At 44.0% G+C, this 27,794-nt stretch overlaps 1 protein-coding gene across 2 annotated transcripts in view; it reads right to left on the bottom strand.

The window, feature by feature from the left end:
• Positions 1-27,794, bottom strand: part of SLC30A10 (solute carrier family 30 member 10) — a 33,023-nt gene extending 5,229 nt beyond the window's left edge. Inside the window, exons 1-2 of one of the 2 annotated variants that reach the window (XM_040985318.1) lie at positions 27,344-27,794; positions 6,661-6,738 (exon numbers count right to left, since the gene is read on the bottom strand). In XM_040985318.1, the coding sequence (XP_040841252.1) occupies positions 6,661-6,738; positions 27,344-27,794 (529 nt within the window). Of the gene's footprint in view, positions 1-6,660; positions 6,739-7,419; positions 8,066-27,343 lie in introns of those variants that run through there. The other variant, XM_040985317.1, reaches the window with a different exon arrangement.

Genomic DNA, 27,794 nt, shown 5'->3' on the forward strand with positions numbered 1-27,794 from the left:
TTTCCGTCCAGCTTCCTGCTTGTCTCCTGGGAGAGCAAAAGACAGGCCAAAACCTTAGGACACTGCACCTGTGTGGGAGACCTGGAAGAAACTCTGGGCTCTTGGCTTCAGATCTGCTCAGCTCCAACTGTTGTAGTCACCAACAGGTAGGAACCAACAGATGGAAATTTCTTCTGTCTCTCTTTCTGTAAATCTGATTTTCCAATAAAAATAAATAAATCTTTATTTTAAAAACACTTTATTTTATTTTATTTTTATTTTTAAAGCAGAGTTACAGGGACAACGGGTGGAAAGATCCTCCACCCTCCACTATACTATCCAAATGGCTGCAAAGGCTACAGCTGTGCTGGTCTCTCACATGAGTGCAAGGGCCCAAGGGCCTTGGTCTTCCTCCACTGCCCTTCCAGGCAATTAGTAGGGAACTGGATAGGAAATGGAGCTGCCAGAACCAAACTGGCACCCACATGGGATGCTGATACTGCAGCCAGGGGCTTTGCTCACAACACCACAGCACCGACCCCCAAAGAAGAAAAAGAACTAGGAAAAATCAAGAGCAGCTTCCTTTAGTTTTAGTCCACTCTCTACCCTGATCTATTTATCTATTTTTTGCTTCCCTATAGGCATTTGCCTACTTTTCACTAAGTCTGTGGTTGTTTCAATGGTACTTGGTTTATAATAGCCTGAAGAATAGGATCTCTGCACATTGTTTACTGTGTGAGAGGATCTGTCACAACAAAATAAGATGAAAATCTGTAGATAACCGGAATTATGGATGCCTTCAATTAAGGGAACGGCTTCTGATTGTATCAATTAAGAGACAGCAAGCATCAGTAAGGAAGACCTGGCTCTCTACATAATTGATAGATAAGAACTAAACAGGAATTTGATAAATTAGGTGGTCAAAAGGACTTTAAAATATAAGTACGAAGTGTCTCTTTTTTTTCCACACCCCAAAGTATCTGTCTTACAGAAGGCAATTTAGAATCTTGATGCTGAGACTAGCGCATCAGCAACAAGGCAGTGCTGGCTTTCAGGCCCCACCTGGGATCTACTGAATTTGACTCTGCACTTCTAAGATCCCCAGGTGATTGGCACATGTGGAGCAACAACAAAATATACATATTAAGCAAACTTTCCTTTGTCTCTGTATGCATTCCACATGTTCACCCCATAGAATACAAGTCACTCACAGCCAGTCCTAAATAGTATTCCTTTCTAGGTGTTTTGGGTTAATTCCTGCTCTTAGCACATCCTGGATTCTGAGTACCTAGGCAAAATGGCATTCTATACATATATTAAATATACTCATGGCACTTTTTCCCAAAATACACAAGAATCAAAAGAATTAACTGAGTCTAACACCGTCCTAATTCTATGCCCCATTCTTCCCACCCAACTCCCAAGGTTTTCTTATTCCCCACATCCCATCCTGAGTCACAAGGAGGAAACAAAACTTTCCCCAAGGTGGTCCTACACATCTTCTTCCTCTAGCAGCAACTGAGGATCAAAGCTCTCAACTTCTTCAGAACATCACAAAATACTACCATAAAGACAGAAAAATCTCATATTGACTACAACCCTTTGATATCATCTTCACAAACTGACAGTCTGTTATTCCATTTCATGCATGTTAGCCTCATTTCCTCCAACTGTACATAAATAACATGAGGCCAGAATCAGACTCTGTACTTCTTTATTTCATCACACTGGAGCCATACAGTGTAAGCTTTCAATAAGATAGCATTTTCTGGTTAAGTCATAACTTACATGATAAAGAGTAACTCCTGCTTTTGAAATAATAATAATGTTATAATACCAGGGACTGTCTTGAGTTACTATGCATTCATTCTTCTTAAGGACTTTCTGAAGTAATTCATCCATTTCACAAATGAGAAAACAGAGGCACCGAATGCCTAGCGTGTCCAAGATCACACAGTTGTAATGTGTTAAGAGTGGCACTGAAAGTCTGCAAAGTCTTCCTGGAGAAGCACTAAGTATCCTGCCCACATAGAAACCCTAAATTCCAATTTCAGGTTTTCTTTATGAAAAATACTCCTATTTACCTAAAAGCAGTACCTTTCAAGCTTGCTTTCCCCACAGTTCATACTAAGAATTTAGCTTTGCATCCCAGAATACAGTTGAAAAAAAAAAGCGTCACAAGAAAGCAAAATCTACCCTTCTATATGAATTATTACTATTTACTATTCTATCTCATTCAACTAAATTTTATAACTACTGATCAAACTATATTAAATTGATTTTAATGAAACTGTCATGACATTGAGTTTGAAACATCACTGAAAGCATCAGTCCACCAAGTTCCTTTAAAATAGAGAGAAACAGAAAGGGAGAGAAAGAGGAAAAGGAGAGGAAGAGAGTATAGACAGCCGGCCAGAGACAGAGTTCTTAGGTACTGGGTCTAACACCCAAAGGTTCGCAATGATCGGGGCTGAATCCAGAAGCTAAAAGCTCAACCCAGGTCTCTCATTTGGGTGTCAGAAATGTTTCATGAGCTATCACAGTTGCTTCCCAAGGTCTGGATGAGCAGGAAACTGGAATCAGGAACTGGAATTGGGTATCAAAGCAAGGCTCTCTACTAAGGGATGGACATATATTATCCTGCATCCTAATCACACAAACTAGCCCTTAAATTCTTGAGATGTAGTAATGCAATGTGTTTTCTTGTCTCCTTTGCAAAGATGAAGAAGGCAAGATCATTACCCCTATGGAGCTTGGGTCATGGGCAGGATTCCAAAATGAATGTATCAAGAACCTTCTGGAGGAGAAAGGAGGTCATCTGAGATGAGTAATCTCAGGGAAGGCTTTCTGAGAGATGGGCAATTTGGGAAGGGCTCTGGAGAGGAGACTGATTTCAACCAGCAGTGACTGGTGGAAGAGCTCCAACAGAGAGGATGCCAGATGGAGGTCCCACTTGTCAAGCACAGGGGACTGGTACACTGCAGTTAGAATCTCAGAACTTGGCACTGTCTCGATAAGCCATGAACCTTTGGAAATGAACTTCTCTGAGCAGTGAGATGGACATCTGTGAAATCAGATTTATAGCACGATCTGCCTCATCTTCCTCAGCAGCTAATTCCTAAGAATATGTAGAACAAAGTCTGGAAAATCCTCTAAAGACTGACCGACTGACCCAGGGGTGATGTGACACTAATGGGTACCTACAGGTAGTGTGGGTCTTCCATGCCGCTCCAAGCACCTTTTTAATCCTCACTACAACACAGTGATGTTGACATTAATATCTCCATGACATGTAAGTGAGGAAACTGCAACTCAAGGGGGTGAAGTTATTTGCCCAAGATCAACATCTAGTTAGTAAAAGGCAGAGGTATAATTCTCACCAGATCTGCCTGATTGTGGAATCTTTATCACCACAGGTGTTTGGCATAGCAGTTTAGATACCACTTGATATGCCCACATCTCATATCAGAGTGTTTGGCTTTCAGTCCTGGTGCTGCTCCTGATTCTAGCTTCCCACTCATGCACACACTGGGAAGCAACAGGGGATAGCTCTAGTTGGATTCCTGTTGCCCACATGGGAAACCTGGATTGAGTTTCCACCTCCTGGCTTCCACTTGGCCTAATCCCATCCCTTGTAGACATCTGGAGAGTAAACCAGCAGACTGGAGCTCTCCGTGTGTTTCTGCCAGTCTTTCTGTTTCTCTGCCTCTCAACTAACTAGATAAACATTTAAATAAGTGCTTCCAAACCCAACCCCACTCTTCCTGTGCACTAATAGGGTGGGTTAGGAAATGGTAAGCAGCTGGTGGGGAAGGTAAAGCGGGTGAGGAGAAGGGCAGAAATGTCTAGAAAGAAATGTTGGTAGCAGAGTATCAGGCCCTTGAATGCCAGCAGTGTTGAAACCTGATTCCAGATGTCGTCAAGGTTTCTGAAGACTCTTAGGTGACCACATCTGTGACTCAGAAAGATAAATCAGCACATAATTTGCGAAACAAAGATCACCACTCAGTAGATAACCTAGTCGCCTGATTAGTCACTGCTCACAAGGCGGCTATGCAAAGACACGAAGCCTCTGCACTTGGCTCTCACTGAGTCTAGACAAAAATGAGGCCATAAAGCCAAACAAAGAAAATTGAACTATAAGATGATTTGGTCATTTGACATGAGTTGAAATTTGATATAAATATCTCAGAACTTAAAAAAGTCATCAACGCTACTGAATTTTTTGAATAGATAACGTGGCATACATATGTGGTTATTTAAAATAACAAGATATTTCTAAATTTAAAAAAATTATTAAAAAATTTCATCAAAGGGAACTTATTCTCCAGTTAGGTCAGCATTATTATTTGTCTATTTATGTCTATACTAAAATTAAAGGGACTCACTGTCTTCCTAACATTCTCTAAACTTTTTAATATGTTCATGGTTGAGTCCATTAAATCAAAGTGACCACAACAAAACACACTGATGGGCATTTTTAAAGCATTGTGTTTTCACTGTACTTTACATTAGACTGCAGAGTGTGTTTCTTACAACTTTTTTATTCCCATTAAAATAAAAGAAACAGTAATGAAAATCAAGAAGTGATTTTTGTTCACAAGAATTCCCATGAACTCTTTCCCCTGAAGACTAAGGCTACTGCTTCCTACAGCAGTTGCTTACACTGTGTTAGAAATGTAACCATTCAGGGTTCAGCGTATACACAGGAGGCAAGCCATGCCGGTTCCCAGCCTGGGGTGACTGACAGCAGCCACTGAGTTCACTGGAGCCTGTTTTATCTTCTGCAAAAGCAAAGCATTGGAGCTCAGGCGTCTTTGGGTGTGTCCAGCTCTACCTTTCTGTGGCCTTTCCCAGAGCCTTGGCTCCATGATGGGAACGCAGCACCTAAAGTGAAACCGGACTTAGAGGACTGAACCTGAAACCCAGAGGGTCCTCCTAGTCACAGGCACAGCACCAACCAACTGAGCTAACTCTTACTGAAGCAGCATGGGTTACGCTCAACAACTCCAGCACTACCTGAATGGCAACAGTGTCCACCTGGTATCACAGTTTTACAGCTACTAGCTGACACTCATTCATAAATTGTGTCTGGCACAAACAAGGCACTCAATAAAAAAACATCATCTACATTTCCTACGAGAAGCCTGGGTAAGCACTTTATAAGTTTTACCTCGCAGCAATGTCATGAAGCATGTACTTTTACTGTCCTAATTTTTAAAAATAAAGAAATTGGAGGTTGAGAGGGTGTCAACAATTTGCCCAAAGCCACATAGTTCTTATGTGGTAGAGCCAGGACCCAAACCCAGACAGCTCCAAACCAAATTCTGGAGAGCTCAAGCTTCCAGCCACTGCACTTGTAGGGAAAAAGATGGAATTAAAAGTTTACTTTAGCTCAAAAAAAAAAAAAAACACCTTGAAATGATATGTACTCATAGTATGTATTTTTTATGAACTTTCCAAAAACTCTTAGTATGTGTGGATTTCAAAATTTTGGTACAAAGATAATTTATCTTTTAATTCCAGTTTCTACAAACTTTTCAAGTATTCATGTAAACGTTTTAAACTGAACCTTAAAAAAGGAAAAATGGAAGATGATGGTTTTCCATTCTAGAGTCCCTTTACAAGAAGATACAGCCAGTAAGTCTTCTAGAAGAATACATTCTACTAGCTTCACCACCCCTCCCACCACTGAATCATTTTAAAATCTGTGCTGTTGCTACTGTTATTTTCTCAGCTGTCCAGAGAGGTCTGTTCTAGAAATCACTCCATAAGACAGATGTGAGACTCTGAAAAATACAAGTGTTTTCTAGATTATTATGTCTTTTTTTATTATTTTCATCTATGCCCTATTATCAGCTTCCCCCAGAACATATGAAGATAAAGGCTATTTAGGGACAAGTGCTGTGTGTATCAAGCTAATTTTCCTCCTGCAGTCCAGGCATCCCATATAGATTCTAGTATGAGCTACTCTACTTCCTATCCAGTTCCCTGCTAGTGTGGGAAAGCAGCAGAGAATGGCTCAAAATGTTGAGTCCCTGTGCCCACATGGGAAACCAGCAAGAAGTCCCAGGTTCCTGACTTTCTTTAAATCTGCCTTTCAAATAAAAAATAAGTACATCTTGGGGAGCGGAGGAAAGAGTTATTTAATCATTATTGCAACACCTCTGAAGCACAGTCTATATATACCCAAGAAATGGGAAAAGAGATGGTAGATTCTGGGCTGATGTTAGCCCAGCAGTGCTAACCCTGAGTACATGAGAAAAAGCGCAGGAGGTACCTTCCCCATGTTTCAGCTGTGGCCTGGAAGGAGGGGTCCCAGCTCAACAGCCCTGCACCCAGGCAGTCCACCTACTCTTTATGAACTATAACAGGCTGCACTGAACACTTACAAAACTGCGTGGACCAAATCAAGTAAAGTAGTAATCTGGCACTGCTGCGTGATGCTGTGGCACTAGCCAGCAGCTTCAGTCTATGTGGAGCAAAGATAAATCATTACCAATTAGTTTCTCCTGAATCGATGTGGCGATTGGGCAAGAGACTAAGGTCATAGTCTGTGCGGGTAACTGGCCTGCCTTCAACCCCACCACCGCCTTCTGTGGTGTCAAACAGAAAGAAGGACAACAGCAGGGCACAGGTGCCACCAGACAGCAATTCTAGCTGGCCGGAAGCGAATCCTACCTCTGATATTCAGGGCTTCGGACTTCTTTTCCTTTTCCTCAACCTCTTCAGGTTCATTCTGGGTGTTCAGGGAATCACCTGCATTCAAAGAAGAAACCTTGTGTTGTGTATAAGTTCTACAAACAAAAAAGAATCAATGGACTCATTATGAATTTCGGTTATTTTAAGTTCCTCCCAGTTCATGGATGACCTTACCCCTGTGAGTGTGACACTCCCCAAACAGCACAACCTGGCCTTGGAACAGCCTTGGGACCCACCTTTGAACTTCATTCACACTTACTTTTGAATGAGAACAGCAAAAGGGCACACAGGATCCACCCCCGCCCTCAGAATCCACAACACCCCAGGGCACGGGATGGGAAAGCGGCAAGGGAGAGAAACAAAGTCCAGACAGCAACTAATAAGTGGGGGGCGGGGAGGCTGGGGGAGTTCTCTGTTGCCCAATAGTGAGGCTTCGCTCCAAGAAAATCAATGCCACAGAGAAAGGGAGAAAGGGTCAAGAGGCCAGGAAAGCTGCAGCCCCAAAAGAACAAATAAGTAAATAAAAGGGAAATCGTAAAGAATATATGTTCAGTTGGCCAGAGAAAATGGGAGCAGATTGCAAAAGGAATAGATTTTAAAAAAAAGTCAGCATGGAGGGGGGGGGGGGGAGAGGGAGGGGAGGAGGGGAAGGGTGTGCAATGAGGAAGAAAGGACCAGACTGTGAGAAGAGGGAAGCGGGAAGGGGACAGAGGCCCAAAGGATGCAACCGAAAGGCACCTGCTACGTTTGAGAACACGGTCGCGCCCTTCTCCTGCTTCCTGTCGACCGAGGCCCCCCGGAGAGTCAGGGTCGAGTCCAAGCTGGGAGCTGTCGGGGTCGCCGGGTGTGGCAGGCGCTCAGCGCCCCCGGGACCCTCTAAAGCATCACGAGCGACCCCCTCGGGCAGCGGCGGCCGCGGCTCAGAGCGGCGGCGGCGGCGGCGGCCCCGGACGCAGCAGGCGAACCAGGAGGCGCAGTCCTGGAAGATGAGCAGCCCCACCACGTTGACCGCTAGTCCCAGGGCGCCGACAATGAGGACCAGCTCCGGGTCATCGATGCGCTCGGGCCGGGCCAGACGCAACACGGCCTCCACGAAGATGGTGAAGCAGAGCGCCGTGAGAAAGACGGCGTTGCTCAGCGCGCCCACCACCTCGGCGCGCGCGTATCCGTACGTGGCGCCGAGGCCGCGGCGCGGGCGCCGGGCGATGTAGCCGGAGCCCAGGCCCACGCACAGCGAGATGAGGTCAGAGAGCATGTTGAAGGAGTCTGACAGCAGCGCGATGGAGTTACCCAGGTAGCCCGACACCAGCTCAGCCACGAAGAAGCCCGCGGTGAACACGAGCATGAAGATGAGCCGACACGTCTTGCCGGAGTAGCGGCCCATGGTGACGGCGACCCGCGGCTAGCGGGACCCGCGGGTGCCGGGGCCGCGGTGCAGCCGGGGCCGCAGCAACAGGTGGGGGCGCGGTGTGGCACGGACTGCGAGAAAAGCCTGGCACCGCCTTCCCGGCTGCCGCGCCCGCGCTGCCCTGCGCTCTTTATGAGGCGAAGGCATAGCGCCCCCAGGCTCGCCGAGCCCAGAGTCTAAGGGAGTGGCCGACGGCGCGGCAGTATCTGAGGCGCCCTCGCACCACCTCCACGGCCCGGGCCCGACTTGGCAGGTGGCCAAGGGCCAATGTCCTTAGGTCGGGGACCGAACCTGCGAGGCCACAGAGCAAATCAGGATGTCAGTGCTCGCGGGCCCGCCTGCGCCCAGCCCTGAGCACGGGAACATTTCCTTGGTGACTCTCGCTCAGTGACCAGCATTTTGTGGGTGTGTTCACCGTGGCGGACGTGGACAGCTTCACGCTGGTTGTAGTTCACACCTCGTGTTAACCTGGTGCACCACGTCAAAGGATCAACCTACCCTGCCCCCGTGGGTGCGCCCTACTTCACATCTTGTTAAACATGAGCTCATCCCACACTATGTGCTCACCTTCCACTGCCACTCGTGGCAATGGCGTTTTCATAGTTCCCGCTTCCTCCCAGGCCTCAGGATGGGCTGCTTCCGTTGCCCGCTCTAGGCCACGTGTCATTCCTGCTCCCCTTCCAGTCTGTACCTCCCTGAGCTGGTAAACCTGGCAGGCCAACTTCAGGAATCCGGGGGCCATACTCTGGGGAGTGTGGGCCGCTGCTCCACACTCAAAGGCTGAGCTGTTCTGCAGTAGACACAAGTTCTTTGGCTACCATAGCAGCCAGGCTGGCCCCTTGTGTGTACGTGTCTGGCGTCAGCATTTTCTGCTGTTAACCGCTGTGCCCCTGACAGCATGCCCTTCCACTCATGGTCCAATCGCCTGACCTCTCTGTAAAGATCTATTCTGAGTAAAGACTCGTCTGTTGACTCAGGCTTTGTTCCAAGGAAAAGTTATCCAGAAGGGAACTGGCTCCAGGATAATGGGAGACGCTAATGAGCAGACCCGGAGGATTGTTGGCTGGAGATCAGTTCAGGATGCTGTTGGGGCAGCCTTGTGGGTTTTGTCTACCTCTGTACTCATTTTACAAAGGGTTTAAATTGATAAATCTGGTCATCTCTAGTGTCCCTCCTCCATCCCTAATACCTGAAGTTTCAAAGCCATTGCTAACACACACACACACACACACACACACACACACACACACACACACATACATCTGTTCTTGGCTTGAAAATGAATAAAACATCTTACTCAAAGTAAGCCACAGAACCCATTAGCAGAATATTCTGGTTTCTAGCCCTAACCACTGTCTGATACCTATCAAACATAACCCACCTTTTAACAGCCCTTGGGGACCCATAGCAGTTGTGCTAAAGCCCTTGTGACCTAAGGGTCCTGCCTTCCACCAGATGAGCCTCCACACTAGGGAAGCCTATGAAAAGTCCCTTTTTCATCCCCGAGGAAAATACCCCTACCCTGAGGACTTGCAGAAGTTGATCATTCCGAGTAGTCTCTCAAAGTTAACATAAAAATGGCCACTCTTGTAGAAGAAGGAAGAAGAGATAGACTGTGGAGTTGGACAACCTGGTTAATCACCTGAATCTGAAATGGGAATAGCAATAACAATAATGGCAATATAGTGAGGAGTAAATGAGTTTAGATGTGAAAGCACTTACAACAGTGCCTGGCACAATCAAGTTCCCAATAAGCATTGGCTGCTGTTGCCACCATCAGTATCACTGTTAGCACTACAACACTTGTGAGTAGGATCACTGTTGAAGGGTGCAGAACACACGCTAAGGAGAGGCACATAGACACTGTGGCCTTCCCACTGTCTGGCTTGTGCAGTCTTCAAATGTGGGACCCCTGAAACGTTCCACATGTGACAAGCAAAGCAATCAACGTAAGAGAGGGAGGCCTCTTATAATTCACCCAGTAGGGTTATTCAGTTTCTTCCTAATTGTGTGTTTTTCATTCACAACTGAAAAAATAAGCGTGAAATTGGCAGACGTGTATCACAGGTGTCTAACGTCCTTGTCCTAACCAACGGCAGGTAGTAAGAACTGTGCCAAAGTCTCAGGAGTATGCTCCACAAAACTAGAAAGCCAGAGGCTGAGGAAGCACAGCATGAAGCTACAAGTTTGAGGTCCCTTGAGTTTAAGAAAAGATAAATGTTGCCTGATGGTGGCAGCAAAATGCTGCCAATAATCAACTAACATAGATACAGGTATACTCCAAGTTGGTTGACAGACTTACAAAAATGACGTTTCCCTAGCTTTGGTTGATTGAGGTCTTGCTTATCCCAACCTTATGTTGAGTGCTTTACAGGCATTACCTCATTTCAGCCTTTCAATAAACCCATAAAAAGAAGTATAATTTTATGGGTGGAGAACCTGAAATTCAGATGTTTAGTCACTTGCCCAAGGTTGCGCAGTGAGTGACAGATATGCCATCTGATCTAGGCATCCAACCCTTCACCTTATATTCTTTGTCCCCACATTAGAGTAGGTTGATCTTTTTTTAAATGAATGTGCTTTTTGTTGTTGTTGTTTTTAAGATTTAATCTTTGAAAAGCAGAGCAATAGTGTGAGACAATGATGTTTCGTGTGTTGATTCTTTCCCCAAATGACTACACCAGCTAGGTCTAAACCAGGTGGGAGCCAGGACCCAGGAACTCTGTCCAGGCTCCCATATTAGTGGCAGGACCCCAAGCACTTGGGCCATCCTCTGCTGCTTCCTCAGGCACATCAGCAGGGAGCTAATTGATCAGATTAAACTCTTTTATTCTAACCAAGGGATTTTTAAAATTCATATTTATTGGTGTCAGACTTGATATACTACAATTCATAGATTCTGAGATATGATACTAAAAGAAAGTTTTTGTGCATCCAGAAATTAACAGAAGATTGTGTTTTCTAGTCATTGAGAGAGCACTGGCTTGTTTCCACTTTAGGTTCTAATGACATCTTGCCCACAGCATCAGTTTCATAGGCAGGAGAAGGAGACTTTTATTCCCAACAGCAAGTTTTCAGATGTTACATTCATCATCAGAAACTGGAGGATTCTCCCTAGTTACCAGCTCTGAGCATGCAGCCCCAAAGCAATGAGATGACTCCAAGACAGGAAGTCCCTTCGTCAGGTAGCTGAGGAAACTTGTGAATAAAGTTAGTTCTTCCCTGGTGAATTTATGCAGTGCTGTGTGTATATTTCTCACAGTTTGGGTGTTCAGAGGTACTTTTTCTACCCTAAATGTATTTGTCCTTAACATTTTTCAGAATGTGAGGAAATTTCAAAAAGTTAATTGAAGAATGGGATTAAATGGTGCAAAAAAAAAAAAAACTATAAATCCCTGCATAGTTTGTTCACAATACATATTTTTCATGAACTTTTCTCCTTGCACATGTCACATTGAATGTAAGACATTCTTGACTTTACATTCTTTTTTTGTAATGCTAGAATTATGAGATAAAAAAGAAGCTATAAGGTAGCTTTTGGAACCAACGTAATGGTGTAATCCTCCCACCTGCAGAGTTGACATTCCATATGAGCACCAGTTCTAGTCCCAGCTGCTCCACTTCTAATCCAGCTCTGTGCTAATAGGAAAGCAGTTGACAATGGCCCAAGGCCTTGGGCCGCAGCACCCACTTAGGAGACTCCTGACTCCCAGCTTCAGACAGGTCCAGCTATGGCCATTGCCATTGGGGGAGTGAACCAGTGGATAGAATATTTTCTCTCTCTCACTCTCTCTTTCTCCTTCCCTCCCTCCTCCACCCCTCTTCTTCTATCTGTAACTCTGACTTTCAAGAGAAGTCAAATCTTTAATAAAATAAAGTGATCAGCACCATCTGAAACAGGTTGTGGACAACAGAAATTGTAGCACTGATATTGAAAAAAAAGTAGCACTAACATGAATATAGGGCTGTACCCATCAGTTTCCAAGTGTCCCTCCCTAAAGTCTGTTCTTGTGACCAAAATATGTCTGCTGCTAGTGCTCCTAGTGATGAGAACACAAGCCCTCCAGTAACATCATATGGCCACAACCTGCTTGTTGAGAAAATCCCAGCCTCTAGGGGATTTTAAATTGTACATTCATTTTGGGAAACTGTGGAAGGCAGACAAGCAGAGCAGTTAATAATTTGAGCTCTGGAGTCAGCTAGCAGAGCTAAACTCAAGCCCTGCTCTTCACTTGCAGGTACCCTATGACCTCGGACAAGTTCTTACAACAGTCTACATAAGACCTAGAAAGCAAGCGCTGTGTTTGTAACCAACAGTGGCTGAAATATATCAGCTAGGGTTTGAGATGGCCTGGAACCCACTCTAGGCTTGCTCCCGGGAAGACATTTTGTCTATAGGGATAGGCATGTGGCCTGTGTGAACCTGTCATAGTTACTCATCTTCTAGACACAATGAGGATTTCAGTTTTAGTTCAAGAAACAGGCACTTGGTCCAACTTGAGCCAAAATTCTTCCCCTGAAATTGTCAAGATCTGGTACAGAAAGAGGTTCGGTTTCTTGTCTGGTCACTAAGCTATGAATATGTGACTGTCTGACCTTCTGACCAATTTTCTGTAATCTGTTTCTAAGACGGGAACAGACAGAAACAAGCACCAATGAAAGGAAATCTCTAGTAGAATTCAAGTCTCTGGTTCATCTCAATAGTGTGGGCTGATAAAATTTCCCCTTTTGCCTAAGCAAGTACAAGTTGGGTTTGTGTCACAACTAGACATTTCCAATCAAAAGAAGGTTAAAAAACAAATCTTACGGAAATGCAAAGAATGGCTTTCCCCTCTATATTCAAGACTCAGAAAAAATATAAATTTAATCTTTAAAATATTGCAAATTAAGACTGACCATTATTTACTTTCATTCCTTATCAGTGATAGAAGAATTATTTTTGTTATATTTCTTTATTCTCCATGTGGAGAAAAAATAAACTCTTTATAAAGCCATTTCATTATTTCCCCACTGTCCGCACTCCCTTCTGCTTCATTACACCATTGAAAAAATTCTGTCAATAATGACCATGGCTTTCCCACATCCAAAGACGTTGGTTTTCTGTGCTTATCTCACTGGAATTCTCAACAAGATATTTTACTGAAGACCTTGTGTTCCTTCTTGAAACACTGTCTGTCAAACACTGTGTCCTCCTGCTCTTCCTTGTGTCTCACTGGTAGTTCCTTTTCCTCTTCTAGATCTTTAAATGTCACTCTCTGTCTGCGTCTTGCTTTTGGTGATCTTGCCTAGTCTTGTTGCTCTAAAACTATATCTCAGATGGACTTCCAAGCATACTAGCGAACTTCAAAACTTCAGGGTCAAGTAGAATTAAATGATGAGTTTATGTTAGTGCAAAACTAAATGTAAAATCCATGTATATTTTTCTGTGATGTGCATTCCTATGTGCTTTTGGAAGTGCAGCCATGTATATCTGCAGTGGACTTTGTTAAACAGCACCGTCAGGCCTACTCTCCTTCTCCCCCTGGAGAGTTAACAAGCATTACAAACACTTCCCCTCATCTTTCAGAGTTACGGACACCAGCATCAACCCAGTTGATCAGGCCCAAAGCCAAAGATCACCCTTAATTCCTGCCTGTCCCTCATTCCTCAACTCAAATTACCGACAAATACAGTTCACTCTACTTCTGAAATGTATCCCTGTTCAGCATTTGCCTTCATTTATCTCCCTGCCTCAACAGTATCTACCCTCTCCCTTGTTGGAGTTATAGACTCTCCCCCCAGACTTTCACCCACTGCATTCTTCCCCAAGCAACCAAAACAATCAATTAGCCTTTTTAATTTTTTTTAGAGTGATCACATAAAAAGAAAAAGCTTTAAAAACAATTGATTTGTTGAGCTCAGCACAATGACTCATTAGTTAATTCTCCCCTTGCAAGCACCAGCATCTCATATGGTTGCTGGTTTGTGTCCCAGCCACTCCACTTACTGTCCAGCACCCTGCTTGAGGCCTGGGAAAGCAGAAGAGGACAGACCAAAGCCTCGAGTTCCTGAACTCATGTGGAAAGCCCAGAGGAAGCTCCTGGCTCTTGGCTTTGGATCAGCTCAGCTCTGGCTGTTGCAGTCATTTGGGGAGTGAACCAGTAAATGGAAGATTTTTTTGTCTCTCCTTCTCTCTGTAAATCTGCCTTTGCAATAAAAATAAAACAAATCTTAAAAAACAAAGATTGACTTACTGATTTGAAAGAGTTACAGAGAGAGAACAGGTAAAAAGATCTTCTATTGGATGATTCACTCCCAAAGTGGCCACAATGATTAGGGCCGGTTCAGGCCAAAACCAGGAGTGAGGAGTTGGGAGCTGTTTCCAGCTCTTCCATGTTGATGCCAGGCATATAAGGACTTGGGCCACCTTCCGCTGCTTTTCCAGACTCATTAGCAGGGAGCTAGATCAGAAGTGGGGTACTTGGGGGCCTGGTGCAGTAGTCTAGTGGTTAAAGTCCTTGCTTTGAACACACCAGGATTTCATATTGGGCGCTGGTTCTCATCCCAGCAGCCCAGCTTCCCATCCAGCTGCCTGCTTGTGTCTTGGGGGAGGCAGGTGAGGATGGCCCAAATCTTGGGACCCTGCACCTACATGGGAGACCTGTAAGAGGCTCCTGGCTCCTTGCTGTGGATTGGCTCAGCTCCAGCCATTGCAGCCACTTAGGGATTGATTCATTGGATGGAAGATCTTCCTCTCTGTCTCCCCTCCTCTCTGTATATCCAGCTTTCCAGTAAAAAAAATAAATAAATAAATAAATAAATAATAATAAAATAAATCCTTTTAAAAAGTGGGGTACCTGGGACTCAAACTAACATATCCATATGGGATGCCAGTGCTGCAGCCAGCAGCTTAACTTACTACATCACAGAGCTGGCCCCAGAGTGATCACTTTTTAGAGGCATATCTGGGGCCGGCACCATGGTTGAGTGAATGAAACCTCTGCAGTGTCAACATCTCATGTGAACACTGGTTCAAGTCTCATCTACACCAGTTCTGATCAAGTTCCTTGCTGATATGCCTGGAAAAGCAGTGAAACGTGGTTCAGGTCCTTGGACACCTGCACCCATGTGAAGCCTGAGAGGAAGCTCCAGGCTTCGGGCTTCAGACCCACCCAGACCCCTGGGGAGTGAACCAGTGAATGGATGGAGGATCTCTCTCCTATGTCTCTCCTCGCTCTGCTTCAGTGTGTCTTTCAATAAATAAATATTTAAACATGCATATCTGAGCTCAGATGGCTGTACAAAGGGTTAAGCCATCATTTGGGATGGCCTCATTCCATCTGTGAAAGCTGATTAGAGTCCTGACTTCTCTGCTTCCAATCCAGCTTCCTGCCAATATACCTGGGAGGGTAGAGGATGACAGCCATGTACTTGTGAAAGATCTACATGGATATCCTGACCTGTGACCTCAACCCGACCTGACCCCAGCTGTTAGGGCCATGTGGGGAGTGAGACAGTGGATGAGAGAACACACTCTCTCTTTCTCTCTCTTCCAAACCTCTACCATCTGCTTCAAAGAAATACATCTTAAAAGATTAAAGTAAAATGTGTGTCTGATTATGAAACTCCCCTGTTTAAAACCCTTCACTATTGCTTCCACGAAATCCAAAACTCAACTCTGTACCCTATTGTGACCTGTCCCATATCTATTTTCCCTTTTCTTTTAGCCACTGAACATTGGCTTTTAGTTTAGTATATTACTGAGCACTCCCTTCATTATTTTGTTGCTCAACTAAATACTACAATTTGCTTCTTCTCTTGCACTTGTTGCAGCCATGTGACTTAGAGTGGACCATGAAGCTGTAAATAGCAAAACCATGGGATTTTTTTTTTTTCTATTTACTTTTAGGATTCTTTCCTTATGCTTCAGACAGAAACTTCTACAGAATACCTATATTAATTATTTGATGTCAGTTTTCCCTTCTGCTGTGTGGACTTTTACATTTATTTTGTTCATAAAAGTTCTTCTATGAAATCTTTAATTATTTTTGCTGGCACACTGCCTTGCCTGCCTTCTACCCTAGTAAACAGCTAGAATGGATTTGTTCCAAGTCCACTGTTTGCTGTTCTTTCTTCCTTTTTGCTTTAAGTGTCTTGGATGATTTCACTAGCCTCCCTTCCATATCATTGATTGTTTTCTTTTTCTTTTTTTTTTTTGGTAAGATTTATTTATTTATTATTGGAAGGGCGGATATACAGAGAGGACTCCCCAAGCAGCCACAATGGCTGGAGCTGCACCAATCCGAAGCCAGGGGCCAGGAGCTCTTTCAGGTCTCCCACACTGGTGCAGGGTCCCAGGGTTTTGGGCCATCCTCGACTGCCTCCCCCATGCCCCAAGCAGGGAGCTGGATGGGAAGCTGGCTGCCGGGATTAGAACCAGCGCCCAATATGAGATCCTGGTTGCGTTCAAGGTAAGGACTTTAACCACTATGCTATCGTGCCAGGTCCCACTGATTGTTTTCAGTACTACATATTCTGTCTCTCACTACTACCCAATGTGAGTTTCATTTCTGTTATGTTTTATTATCTTTGGTCTCTTTCCCCATCTGAACTGTTTGTGTTAATTGTTTAATCTGAAAATGTATTGCGTCTCCTGGGATAATTTTGATTCTCCCATGTAATTTTTTCAGCTGCCTTTTTGCTGATTCCATTTTTAAAACACTTTCTTTACAGTAGCTCTGTGTGGTTCCCTGCTGGACCTTTGTTGTTTATTATGCCTCTTTGGGTGGGACACATGTATTCAAGTACGCTATGCCCATGGGAAGGGATGGGGCGTGACCTAAGACACAGTATCTGGGGACTGCAGATTAGCTCTTGCTGCCTTTGAACTTCTTCACCAAATATACTCCTCCCCGCTGAGATAAATAGGTCACCCTGACAGGTAACTTACATGGCTCTCATCAGAACTGATCAGTTCACAGTTTTATTCATCATGAGCACCCTGTCCTACCCAAGGTTTATCTTGCATGAGGCCACCTCCTTACGTACATCACCTTGACATTCTCCCGACTTCCCTGCAACAAGATCACTTTGGAGTAAACTTGGAAGTAAAAGAGGAACATGCTTTGCTAACCTTTCCTGGGATTTCTTTGTCAGATCTGCCATCCCACAGAGATGTGTGGGCTCTGTCCTATCTGGGACTGGGTGGGTGACTCATTTGGAAGCTGTTTGCCACCACACATCTAAGCCATATCCTTTGATATCTGTAATTAAGTTGAAATTTCACACTCAACTCTCATCTATAGTTTGTCTTTCCACTGCTTCCAAACATAGGAGCAGGATGAAGAATGCTGAGTTATCAGGAACTTTCAGAAGGATAAGGATGAATATCTAGGGGTCAGAGTTAACACTTGGATATTGAGCTTCCATGGCTAGAGCTGTCATGTGTAAATGCTCTTGCAGGGGTGAGCCAGGCGCTGTTTGGACCTCAGCAAGTTATGTAGCAGCCGACTACCTAGACACACACACACACACACACACACACACACACACACACACACAACAAGATAAAGAGAATACCTTTTCATTGGTTCCCTCTCCAAATACCTACAATTGCTATAACTGGACCTGGCTAGAGCCTGGAGTTGGAAATTCAATCCAATTCTGTCCTACATGGATGGCAGGGAACTAATTATTCGACCAGTACCTGCTGTTTCCCACAATCTGTGAGCAGGAAGCTGGAATCAGAAAATAGAGCCAACAATTGAATGCAGGTACTTCCATGTGAGATGGGAGAATTTTAACTAGCAGCTCAGCCACTAGGCCAAATGTACAGCTGTGTAATTTAATTGTTAGTGCTGGGTTTGGTTATATGCTTCAATCCTACGGTGCAAAGAAAATTAGAGGGAAACTAATTTGTTTTCAGAAAATATTGGCAGATTGAGCTATAGGAACAGCAAGTTTTCCTAAAGCTACAAAGATGCAAAAAAGAAAAGGAAACGTACACAAATCAAAATATTCTTAAAAGGGGGAATTAAATTAGATCAAATTAGGGACTGGGAATCAAAGAAAGCTCTTTGAGGTGAGGTTTCAAATGGCCAAAGGGATTTGAACACACTTCCTTTCCCCTCCTTCCCCTCAGAGAAAACCAAAGGCAGACAGTGGGTAAAGTCACATCTTCAAGCACCCCTGGGACATGCCTGTTCTGTCACTGTATATCGGGTGGGTGGAGGGAAGTTCATTTGTTTCTTTAGTTCAGAGACCTTCACATCAATGGGAAGGGACTCAAGAAACTGTCCTGTAGTAACTGTCCCAGAGGACCTGGTTAAAATGAACTTGGAGCTGATGCCATATGGATAGGGTGTTAGGGGCGTGGGAAGAGGTTGAGTGTATTTTGCATATGGAAGGGAAGTAGTGTATGACCAGAGGACAAACTGTGCAGGTGCAAACTATACGCCCTTGATGTTCCCTCCATCCAAAGGGAAAGGTCTCTGGCCTTGAAATTTCTTCCATCTTGTCACTTACTTGTAATCCACAGACTGAGTCAGGAAAGGTGACGAAGCTTATATTTTGCTTACTTTTAGACTCATCATGTGTGAAACCCTGAGCCATCACATTCGATGGCCAGAAGCTACACTAGTGTGAGGGAGCCAAAGACACACAGAGAGGTCATGTATGTGATGGGGTCAGCAGTCCTAGATGGGGAGACCTTCCAGCCCAGGTGCCAGATACGTGAGTAAATGAGCCCTCAAGTGGCTGCAGCCTCTGTCCACCTAATCAGAACCAGCACCAAGCCACCTGATCCATCAAGTCACCACATCTGCCAAGTCACCCCCAGTCATCAAACAACCCCAATCTCTGAGTCTTCCTGGAAGAGACCTCAGAAATCGTGCAAGGAAACCAGCTCTTCCCACTGTGTTCTTTTTAAATTCTAACCCACACGATCCCTGAGAATAAATGATCATTGCTTTATGCAATACATTTCAGGTGGCTGATACACAGTATCAGGAAAACAGAATAACCACATGAAGCATCTGTACTATTTGAGAATACTTGCAAGGACAAGCTGAGGAAGTCTAGCATGGAATAGGTAAGGTATCATCAGATAAGATGCAAAACAAAACAGTTGCTACTGCACAGGGGTTTTCTATTTCCTGAATAAGCAGGTTAAGAAACAGAATCAGGAATTTAAAGACAGGCACAAGGAGGCGATAGCACCCTGAGGGAGGTTGAGAAAAGGCAGTGAGTCCAGGCCTGGGGTTTGGTTTGGTTGGAAAATGCCTGTTGAGTGAGATTATCCAGCTGAGAGAGGTGAGAGTTGACAAGCTTTGTCTGGACCACAGTTGCTTTTTTGGCAGAGCCATAAAGCACTGACATCATCTCTCTCTGTGTGAGGGGAAAAAAAAAAAAAAGCCTGTTTGAAAACAATGACAAAATCAAAAGAAGAAAGTCCAAATAAAATGTCAGCCATACATGTAAAGAAAAAGAATAAATTTAAGAGGACTTGATGAAACTATTAATGAGCCAACAGCCTTCCTGAGAAGAGTTGGAGAGACACAGATGGGAATTGAACTCCAGAACTGGCACCCATATGGGATTCCAGTGCGTTCAAGGTGAGGACTTAAGCGAGTAGGCTATCACGCCGGGCCCAAATATATTTATTATTAATTTCTTCCTCATTAAATAGTATTAGGAGAAGATTTATATGTGGAAAATTTTTATCTTGCTGATATTAAATTGTTAGGAAATCTTGAGGGGCAGCATTGTCGCGCAGGAGGTTAAACAATGATTGCAACACTCACATCCCATATCATAGTGCCAATTAAAACCCCACTGCTCTACTTCCAATCCAGCTCCCTAATAACGAGCTTGGAAGGCAGTGGGAAACGGTCTGAGAGCTTGTGATCCTCCACTCACATGGGAGAGCCACAAGTTTTTGGATTCGTCTTCAGCCTGACTCAGCTTTGACTGTCAAGGCCATTTGGGGAGTAAATCAACAGATGGAAGAGCCCTCCATTTGTTTCTCCCCCTCGTTTTGTTTCTCTATCAAAGAAGTATTTCTTAAGGTTATAGGTCATGATAAAATATTTTTAAACTATGTTGGTGCTGGCATTTATGCCACTGTAGAATCTGTAGTGAACAATCCTGAAAGTCTGTGAGGCTCCAAGTTCATTTAACTAATAAAGTTACTGTTCTAGTCCACGTGTGTCAGTGGTCAGTGTCTGCATTGCCAAACACGGATCCGAAGAGTGAGCACCCAGAGGTGCCAAGTCTATGGGAATGTAGCACGACTGTCCAAATGCATTGTTCACCTAGTCCTTCTAGGGGAGCTGCAGGCAAAGAACAGAAAGCTGCAGCGATCAGGAGAGGCCCCGGTCCTCTGGTCTCGGGTTTCCATGAGGCTTCCACTAGCAGAGTAGCCCCTATGAAATATCTTTCATTTCCTCCCGAAAACTCAGCATGCAAGGTCTCTGTTGGGGCAGTAGAGTCAGCTTCTGGAGGGAAGTTCTATCCCAGGCCAGCTCCATCGAACTGCCTGCCCGTAGGGAACTCACCTCTCTCCTGTTTCCAGGCCTTTCTCTGCTTCTCCAGTTATTGATTCTGCCTATAAAAGGATGGATATGCTTACTCCTCAGACAAGCGATAGGAAGCCTACTGTGAGGGCCGAAACACATTCTCCAATTCAGCTTTTATTGAAAACTGAGCTACTATTTTTATCCCTTATTTCTCAACTTGCTCTAGACTCATGAGTGAAAATTATTCACTCGCACCCGGGAGTCTCAGCTGTGCTGTCAGGGAGGTCCTGGCTATCCACATGGTCTCCATGAAGAGCTGCCTGCTCACAGGCTTGCAAGATTCATGCCTCTCGCCGTGGACTGGAGTTCTCTGCTGAAAACCTACTCCTCTACCCAAGCCTCACTGCCCCCAACCCCTGCTTCTTTGTATTTATTGGGGCAGGAGATGTTGGAACAGAACTGTATGTTATGCATAAATTTTAAATATCTATCTATTCATTTAAAAGGCAGTTATAGAGCGGGAGAGAGAAGAGAGATTGTCTATGTACTGGTTCACTCTCCAAATGGCTATAACAGCCAGAGTTGTGCCAGGCTGATGCCAGGAGCTTCCTCAGGGTCTCCCATGTGGGTAGAGGGGCCAAAGCATTTCAACTATTTCCCATCACTTTTCCAGACCATTAGAAGGGACCTTTTCGGGCCTGATGCAATAGCATAGTGGTTCAAGTCCTTGCCTTGCACACACTGGGATCCCATATGGTCACTGGTTCTAATCCCAGAAGCCCAGCTTCCCATCCAGCTTCCTGCTTGTGGCCTGAGAAAGCAGTTGAGGATGGCCGAAAGCCTTGGGACCCTGCACCTGCATGGGAGACCAGGAAGAGCTCCTGGCTCCTGGCTTCGGATTGGCTCAGCTCCAGCTGTTGCGGCCGCTTGGGGAGTGAACCATCGGACGGAAAATCTTCCTCGCTGTCTCTCCTCCTCTCTGTATATCTGCCTTTCCAATAAAAATAAACAAATATTTTTTTTTAAAAAAAGGGATCTTTTCATAAGTGAAGGAGTTGGGACATAAACCTAGCACAAATATGGGATGCCAGAATCACAGATAGTGGCTTAACCCACAGTCTCACAGCAGGGGGCCCTGTCATGCATCTTTGCATTGTTCAACCTAGATATCAGTTGAGTCAGAAAAAATAACCTAGAGCGTGGGGAAAAAAACTGGGTCCTAATGATCACTACAAGTTCTCATCAGTAAATGCTGATTCCTGCAGACTGGAGAAAGTCCAGACTTCTGCGTGAGATGGCTCACTATAAAAGCTGCTTAGAGTGGAGATCCACCAGCTCCCTGCTTGTGGCCTGGGAAAGCAGTTGAGGATGGCTCAAGGCTTTGGGACCCTGCACCCGCATGGGAGACCCAGAGGAGGATTCTGGCTTCTGGCTTCGGGTTGGCTCAGTTCCAGCCGTTGCAGCTGCTTGGGGAGTGAACCATTGGACAGAGGATCTTCCTCTCTCTCTCTCCTCCTCTCTGTATATCTGCCTTTCTAATACAAATAAATAAATGTTTAAGAAGAAAAAAAAAAAAAGAACCAGTTGTGGGGCCAATGTGGGAATAGTAGAATAAACTGCCTGTAATGCCAGCATCCCATGTAGGTGCCGGTTCAGGTCCCAGCTGCTCCACTTCTGGTCCAGCTCCCTGTTAGTGGCATGGGAAAGCAGCAGAGAAAGGCCCCAGGCCTTGGACCCAGAGGAAGCTCCTGGCTCCTGGCTTCAGATCAGCTCAGCTCTGTCTGCTGTGGCCATTTAGGGAGTGGACCAACAGATGGAAGATCTCTACCTCCCTCCCTCCTTCTCTCTGTAATTCTTGCTTTCAAACTGAAAAACAAATAAAGAGCTGCTGCTTCTCATCAACCGGATCACGAATAATCACTTTTCTCTTTGTCACACTTTTAAAGCTATCATGACAAACAATGAGATCACAGTTTTACTTCATTAGAAAATTACTTCTTTGGACTTCTCTTAAGATATCTTTCCAATGCAGACAATAAATACCAAGGCATGGACTTTGGAAGAAATTGTCAGGAAAATGAGGCTCCTGATACTATTGCCTCATAAAAAAAAGATGGCAAAAGTGGCATATGTCACAGTCATCAGGCAGCTATATACAATGTTTTTCAAACTGCACCATGACTACCATTTCTACCAAAAGAGCAAGCAAAAAATAACAAATAAAAATGTATGTATTTTATAAACATATGCCAAATTACAAATACAGAATAATAAGCTTACTTTCATTCACCTCCCTACACAAAGTTAAATTTATCAGTAAGAAACATAGGGATATCATTATTCACTAGGCAGCACAATAGAGAAATGTTTAAAAGACCAAGTGTTGGGATTGATGTTGTGGCACAGCAGCTTAAGCTACTGCTTACGATGTCAACATACCATGTCGGAACACCAGTGCAAGTTCTGGATGCTCAACTTCCTAGCCAACTCCCTGCTGATGTGCCTGGGAAAGCAACAGAGGACCACTGAAGTGCTTGGGCCCTTGTCAGCCATGACCTAGCCCAGCCCCAGCTACTGGGCCACTTGAAGAGTGGATGAAAAATTCTCTCTTTGTGTGTGTGTCTGTGTCTTTATACCCCTCTGCCTTTCAAACGAGTAAAATAAATCTTTAAAAAGAAAAAAGTGTCATGGAGAAGAGAAGTATGGAACTGCAAAGTTCTGGTTCTCGTGTCAACTTGGTGGGTTTAACCATAAAAGACTGGATGTTTTAGTTTATTTGTCCCTTGGAAATAGGAGCAAACATATTGGCTATGTTTGCTTTATTTTAATGAGTGGCACATTGACATTGTATTGTCATGCAAGAAGTTTAAATATGTCATTTTAGCGGTTTTAAGATATAATTAATGCCCTTCTAAAATGGTACCTTGAGTACTGAATACAAAAGAAGGTAGAATTCATGAGAGTCCTTTGAAAAACACAGCCTCGTGGAGAAATTGTCAGTGAAAGGAAAGTACAATGTGTCTTTGAAGCAGCTGTGATGATAGCTGAGCTGAGGTTAAAATGGTTAAATATCTTTTCCAGGATCAGACACAGTGAATGAGGGAAGGTCCAAAACATGTATTTTCCAATTAGAAGTCTCCTTTGGGTTCACTCTCTTAGGAATGCTGCTAACCGATGACCAATGCAACTCAAGTTCTGTGTGGCTTTTAGGAATAGTGATGCAGGAGCGTTGGGCTAACAGCAAACAATTACAGGGATGCTGGCAAAGGATATGGCTGTTGCCAATCTGTGGTTGTGAATGGGACAAGGGACTTGTCCATACAAGGATCTACTAATGTCTATTGCTTGTCTCTTCAGTACCTAGGCAGTCAGTACTAACCCCTACCAGTGTTGCTCCCTTGAGTGTATGCCAAGCTCGGTGCTGAGCACTCTACACAGAACATATAGATTCTTCCTAATAATATCCCGCTGAGACAGAGCTTCCTCTCTGTACAGCTGAAGAAGCTGAAATGTGCAAGGTCACTCTAAGAAATCAGCATTCAATTTATGGCAGAGCATACAGATTCACACTTTTTTATGTTCTTCCACAATTTTTACTATACAGTTTCTACTATGATATTACTTTCTGTCGGTCAGACAGAGCAGAGTATTTAATTAAAAGGCGGACTCAGTGCTGTCATGTTTTTTATTTCCTAACATTGATTACCTGTATGATTGTGAATTTAACTCCAAAACTATCTTCTAGAAAACAGAAATACAGAGCATTCTTTCTGGCTAATTATCTACCACAGAGTTTGTCAGATGTAGGTGGGCTGCGGTGGAAATTTTCCTCTCTCTGCTTACAGTGCCTAACAACTCACCAATGTCCACCAACACTTGTTTTTCCACAAAATCTCACTGAGATATCAATCTACACAGCCTTAGCATGTGAGAAGAAAACTGCGGAGAACCAGGTTCTGATCCATATCTTTATCCTTTAGCAGAGTCTGATTTCACAAGTGTGAACTTGCATGTACTCTTTCTGTTGACTCTGTAACGGATTCACAACTCCTTGCAGGGCAACCAGAGGAATGCATGGAAAGAGGTAGAAGACAATGAGGTGGCTATCATGGGATAGGGACCGTGAGCTGTGTGTACCTTCTTAGCATGCAATCGATATGTGAAGACTAATCTTTGAAATCTGTGCCGGTGCTTGGGAAACAATGGTAGTCTCAAATGTATATGAAGTGAAAAGTAATAACTGGTGAGAATTAAGCATTATGCTTTTAAAATGATAAGTATTGCAAATTGCCCATCATTTCAATCCCGTCTCTCCATGAGGAAGAGGACTCAAGTAATCTACGGCTGGAAAACCTTTCCATTCCAGAGTGAAAAGTTGATTCGGTCTTGCATTTCTAGCATTGTATCCATGCCAGAGTAATTGCTAACTCCGGGAGAAGCAGCAAATTTCCCCTTGTATCTCCTACAACTCTCAGAGCCTCCCCTACTTTGCGGAATTCTAGATAACATTTCCTTTAAAGAGAACTTTAACTTGCTTTTGGCAGGCAAGTTCCCTATCCTTCTGTAGCACTGAATTTCACTAGAAGCTTGTGGAAGCTATTAATCAGAAGTCTGTTTCCATCTCCCATAGCAAGGAGCAGACCCTGATGGCTGCGCTTTTACAACCTCTTACTAGGTGGTTGGAGAAATATGTCAAAAGGAGAATTGAGAGGGCAGAGATGGAGAGCAAGCGAGTAAGCACACAATTTGGAACCAAAGTAATCTGAACTTAAATCCTCAGGAATAGGCACACTGTCAAAAAATTTAAAGTTACAAGAAAATATTTCATATACAAATTTATCATGCATAAATTATATAAATGCAACCTTGATTTACCCTAGGTAGAAGATGCAAAATAGAGCAAAAGTCAAGTGGCCTGCACAGCATTAATTTTTTTAAAAAGATTTATTTAATTTTTTTGGAAAATCAAATCTGCAGAGAGGAGAGACAGAAAGGTCTTCCATCTGCTGGTTCACTTCCCAAGTGGCTGTTATGGCTCTAAAGCCAGGAGCCAGGAGCCACCTCTAGGTCTCCCATGTGGACACAGGCCTCCAAGGCCTTGGACCATTGTCTACTGCCTTCCCAAACCACATGCAGGGAGCTGGAAGGGAAGTGGAACAGCCGGGACATACACTGGTGCCTACATGGAATCCTGGTGGTTGCAAGGTGAGGATTTGGCCACTAAGCTACCACGCCAGGTAGCATTACTTTTAGCATAAAATAAGATCAACGTGCAGCCAGGTATCTGTCCTTGTACAACATAACCAACAGTTCTAATACTTCAGTTTTGCAGAAAATTTAGGCTCAAAATAATTTTAATGAACCTGTGTACTTATAAAACAATATCATGGAAAGTAATAATAATTTTTTTAAAAACAGAAGTCAAGTGAGAGGTAACCTAGCATTTAAGCCCCCTGCTAGAAACATCCATGTCTCATAGCAGAATGCCAGAGGTTCACGTCCCAGCTCTGCTTTTAATCCAGCTTCCTGCCAGGCTTCTGGATGGCAGTAAAGACTCCAGGACTTGGATCCCCACCACCACGTCGTGTCCCTATTATCCTCTTGTGGTAATAAATTAGAAGAACACAGTTCCGTGAATAAAGAAGCATATTTTACAGGTTTTGTTGCTTTCCAAGACTGAATCTGATCTGGTGATAGATGATTCAGTAAATTTGACACCAATCTTCACTGTCTTCTACAGATTCACAGATAAATCACTTTCAATCTTTTCCAATGAAACAGATACGAACAAAAAGTTTAAGTGCAAATACTTTGACTCTACAAAGAGCTCTGTTGATGAGGTGATCTTCCTTAACTTTTCTCTCTGCATTTTGTATCCCATTCTTTGCATATAAGCCTGAAAATATTCAATCTGACCATTATCTGATACTTTGCCCTTTATAAGTTGATTACGTACTCCAATACTATTTGAATATTTGTTATGGAGACACTAAAATATTATTTTTAAACTGGTTTCATTGTTAGAGTAACTGGTCAATAGAGACTGGGGATGGGGTGAAAAGAGGTTAGAAAAGAAGCACCAACAAATAGAAGACTCCATTGTGCTGTTTTTCAGCTAGTAAGGTCATTCTAGCCTGTAACAATCTGTGATCTACTTCCAAATAACTAGAAAGGAAGAACCCAAAGCTTCACAGCTCACAGAAATCATCAATGGGTGTGAAGATGGAAATGCTTGTTACTCTGATTTGATCATTACCCTGTGTACCCGCGCCAAATAATCACACTGTATACCACAAATCCGAAGCATCTTCACAAAGCTTGTGGAGTATGAATTAGGAAAACACTATGCATGGATCTCAAACTTTTTTTTGCACCAAAATAATCTTTGAATTCCATTTTCCACAAACTATTTGTACCAATATTATAAGCAGAGGAGACTTTTCAATGCTACATTCACTTCTCCTCAAATTGCTTCCGCTGGGCCCAGCCACAGCCTTTATGTCCTGTTTGTCTGAAAACACTTTTTCATTCTCTGTGAGCCTGAAACAATAAGCCCTGCGCCCCAACACGCCTCTCCTCTCAGAAGGAACTTGAGACTGACAGCCACGCTTCTGACAAAGCAATTGTAAAGTCCCAGAGACAAGGGCAAGGGGCTCACCCACAAACAGGGCTCTCCAAAGTGGGCCAACAGGGGCCCCCTAAGATAGCACCTGCCAGGCCTCTCATCAGATTTACTGCCACCGTTTGAGGAGCTATTTACCTGTTTCAATCTCTTCCTGGGACCCGCGCTTTTTGCAGTAACAGCAGTCCAAGAAGAGGATATAATTTAAAATATTGAATGCCAGGCCGATAACTCCAGCATAAAGAACCAGCAGTGCATTCTCTGTCTTCTGGGGCGTGATGTACCTTTTGATGGCTTCTATCAGGATGCTGAACATCAGAGCCATAGCAAAAACGGTGTTGCCAAATGCCCCCACCACATCCGCCCGAAGGAGGCCATAGGTGCTCTTCTTGTGGTGTTTTACGCTGGTGGCCCTCACCCCCAACAGACCTATGCTTGTCGATAAAAGTTGGGAGAAGACGGCAAAAGCATCAGAAGACAAGGAGAGAGAGTTGCCGATGGTGCCGATCGCCAGCTCCATCACGAAAAGGAAGACGCTGAGGACACACAGGATGATCAAACGGAAGGTTCGCCCCGTGTATCGCCCCAT

This window comes from Ochotona curzoniae, unplaced genomic scaffold (genome assembly GCF_017591425.1).
Source record: "Ochotona curzoniae isolate NIBS_2020 unplaced genomic scaffold, NIBS_Ocur_1.0 contig_430, whole genome shotgun sequence".
Classification (NCBI taxonomy): Eukaryota; Metazoa; Chordata; class Mammalia; order Lagomorpha; family Ochotonidae; genus Ochotona; species Ochotona curzoniae.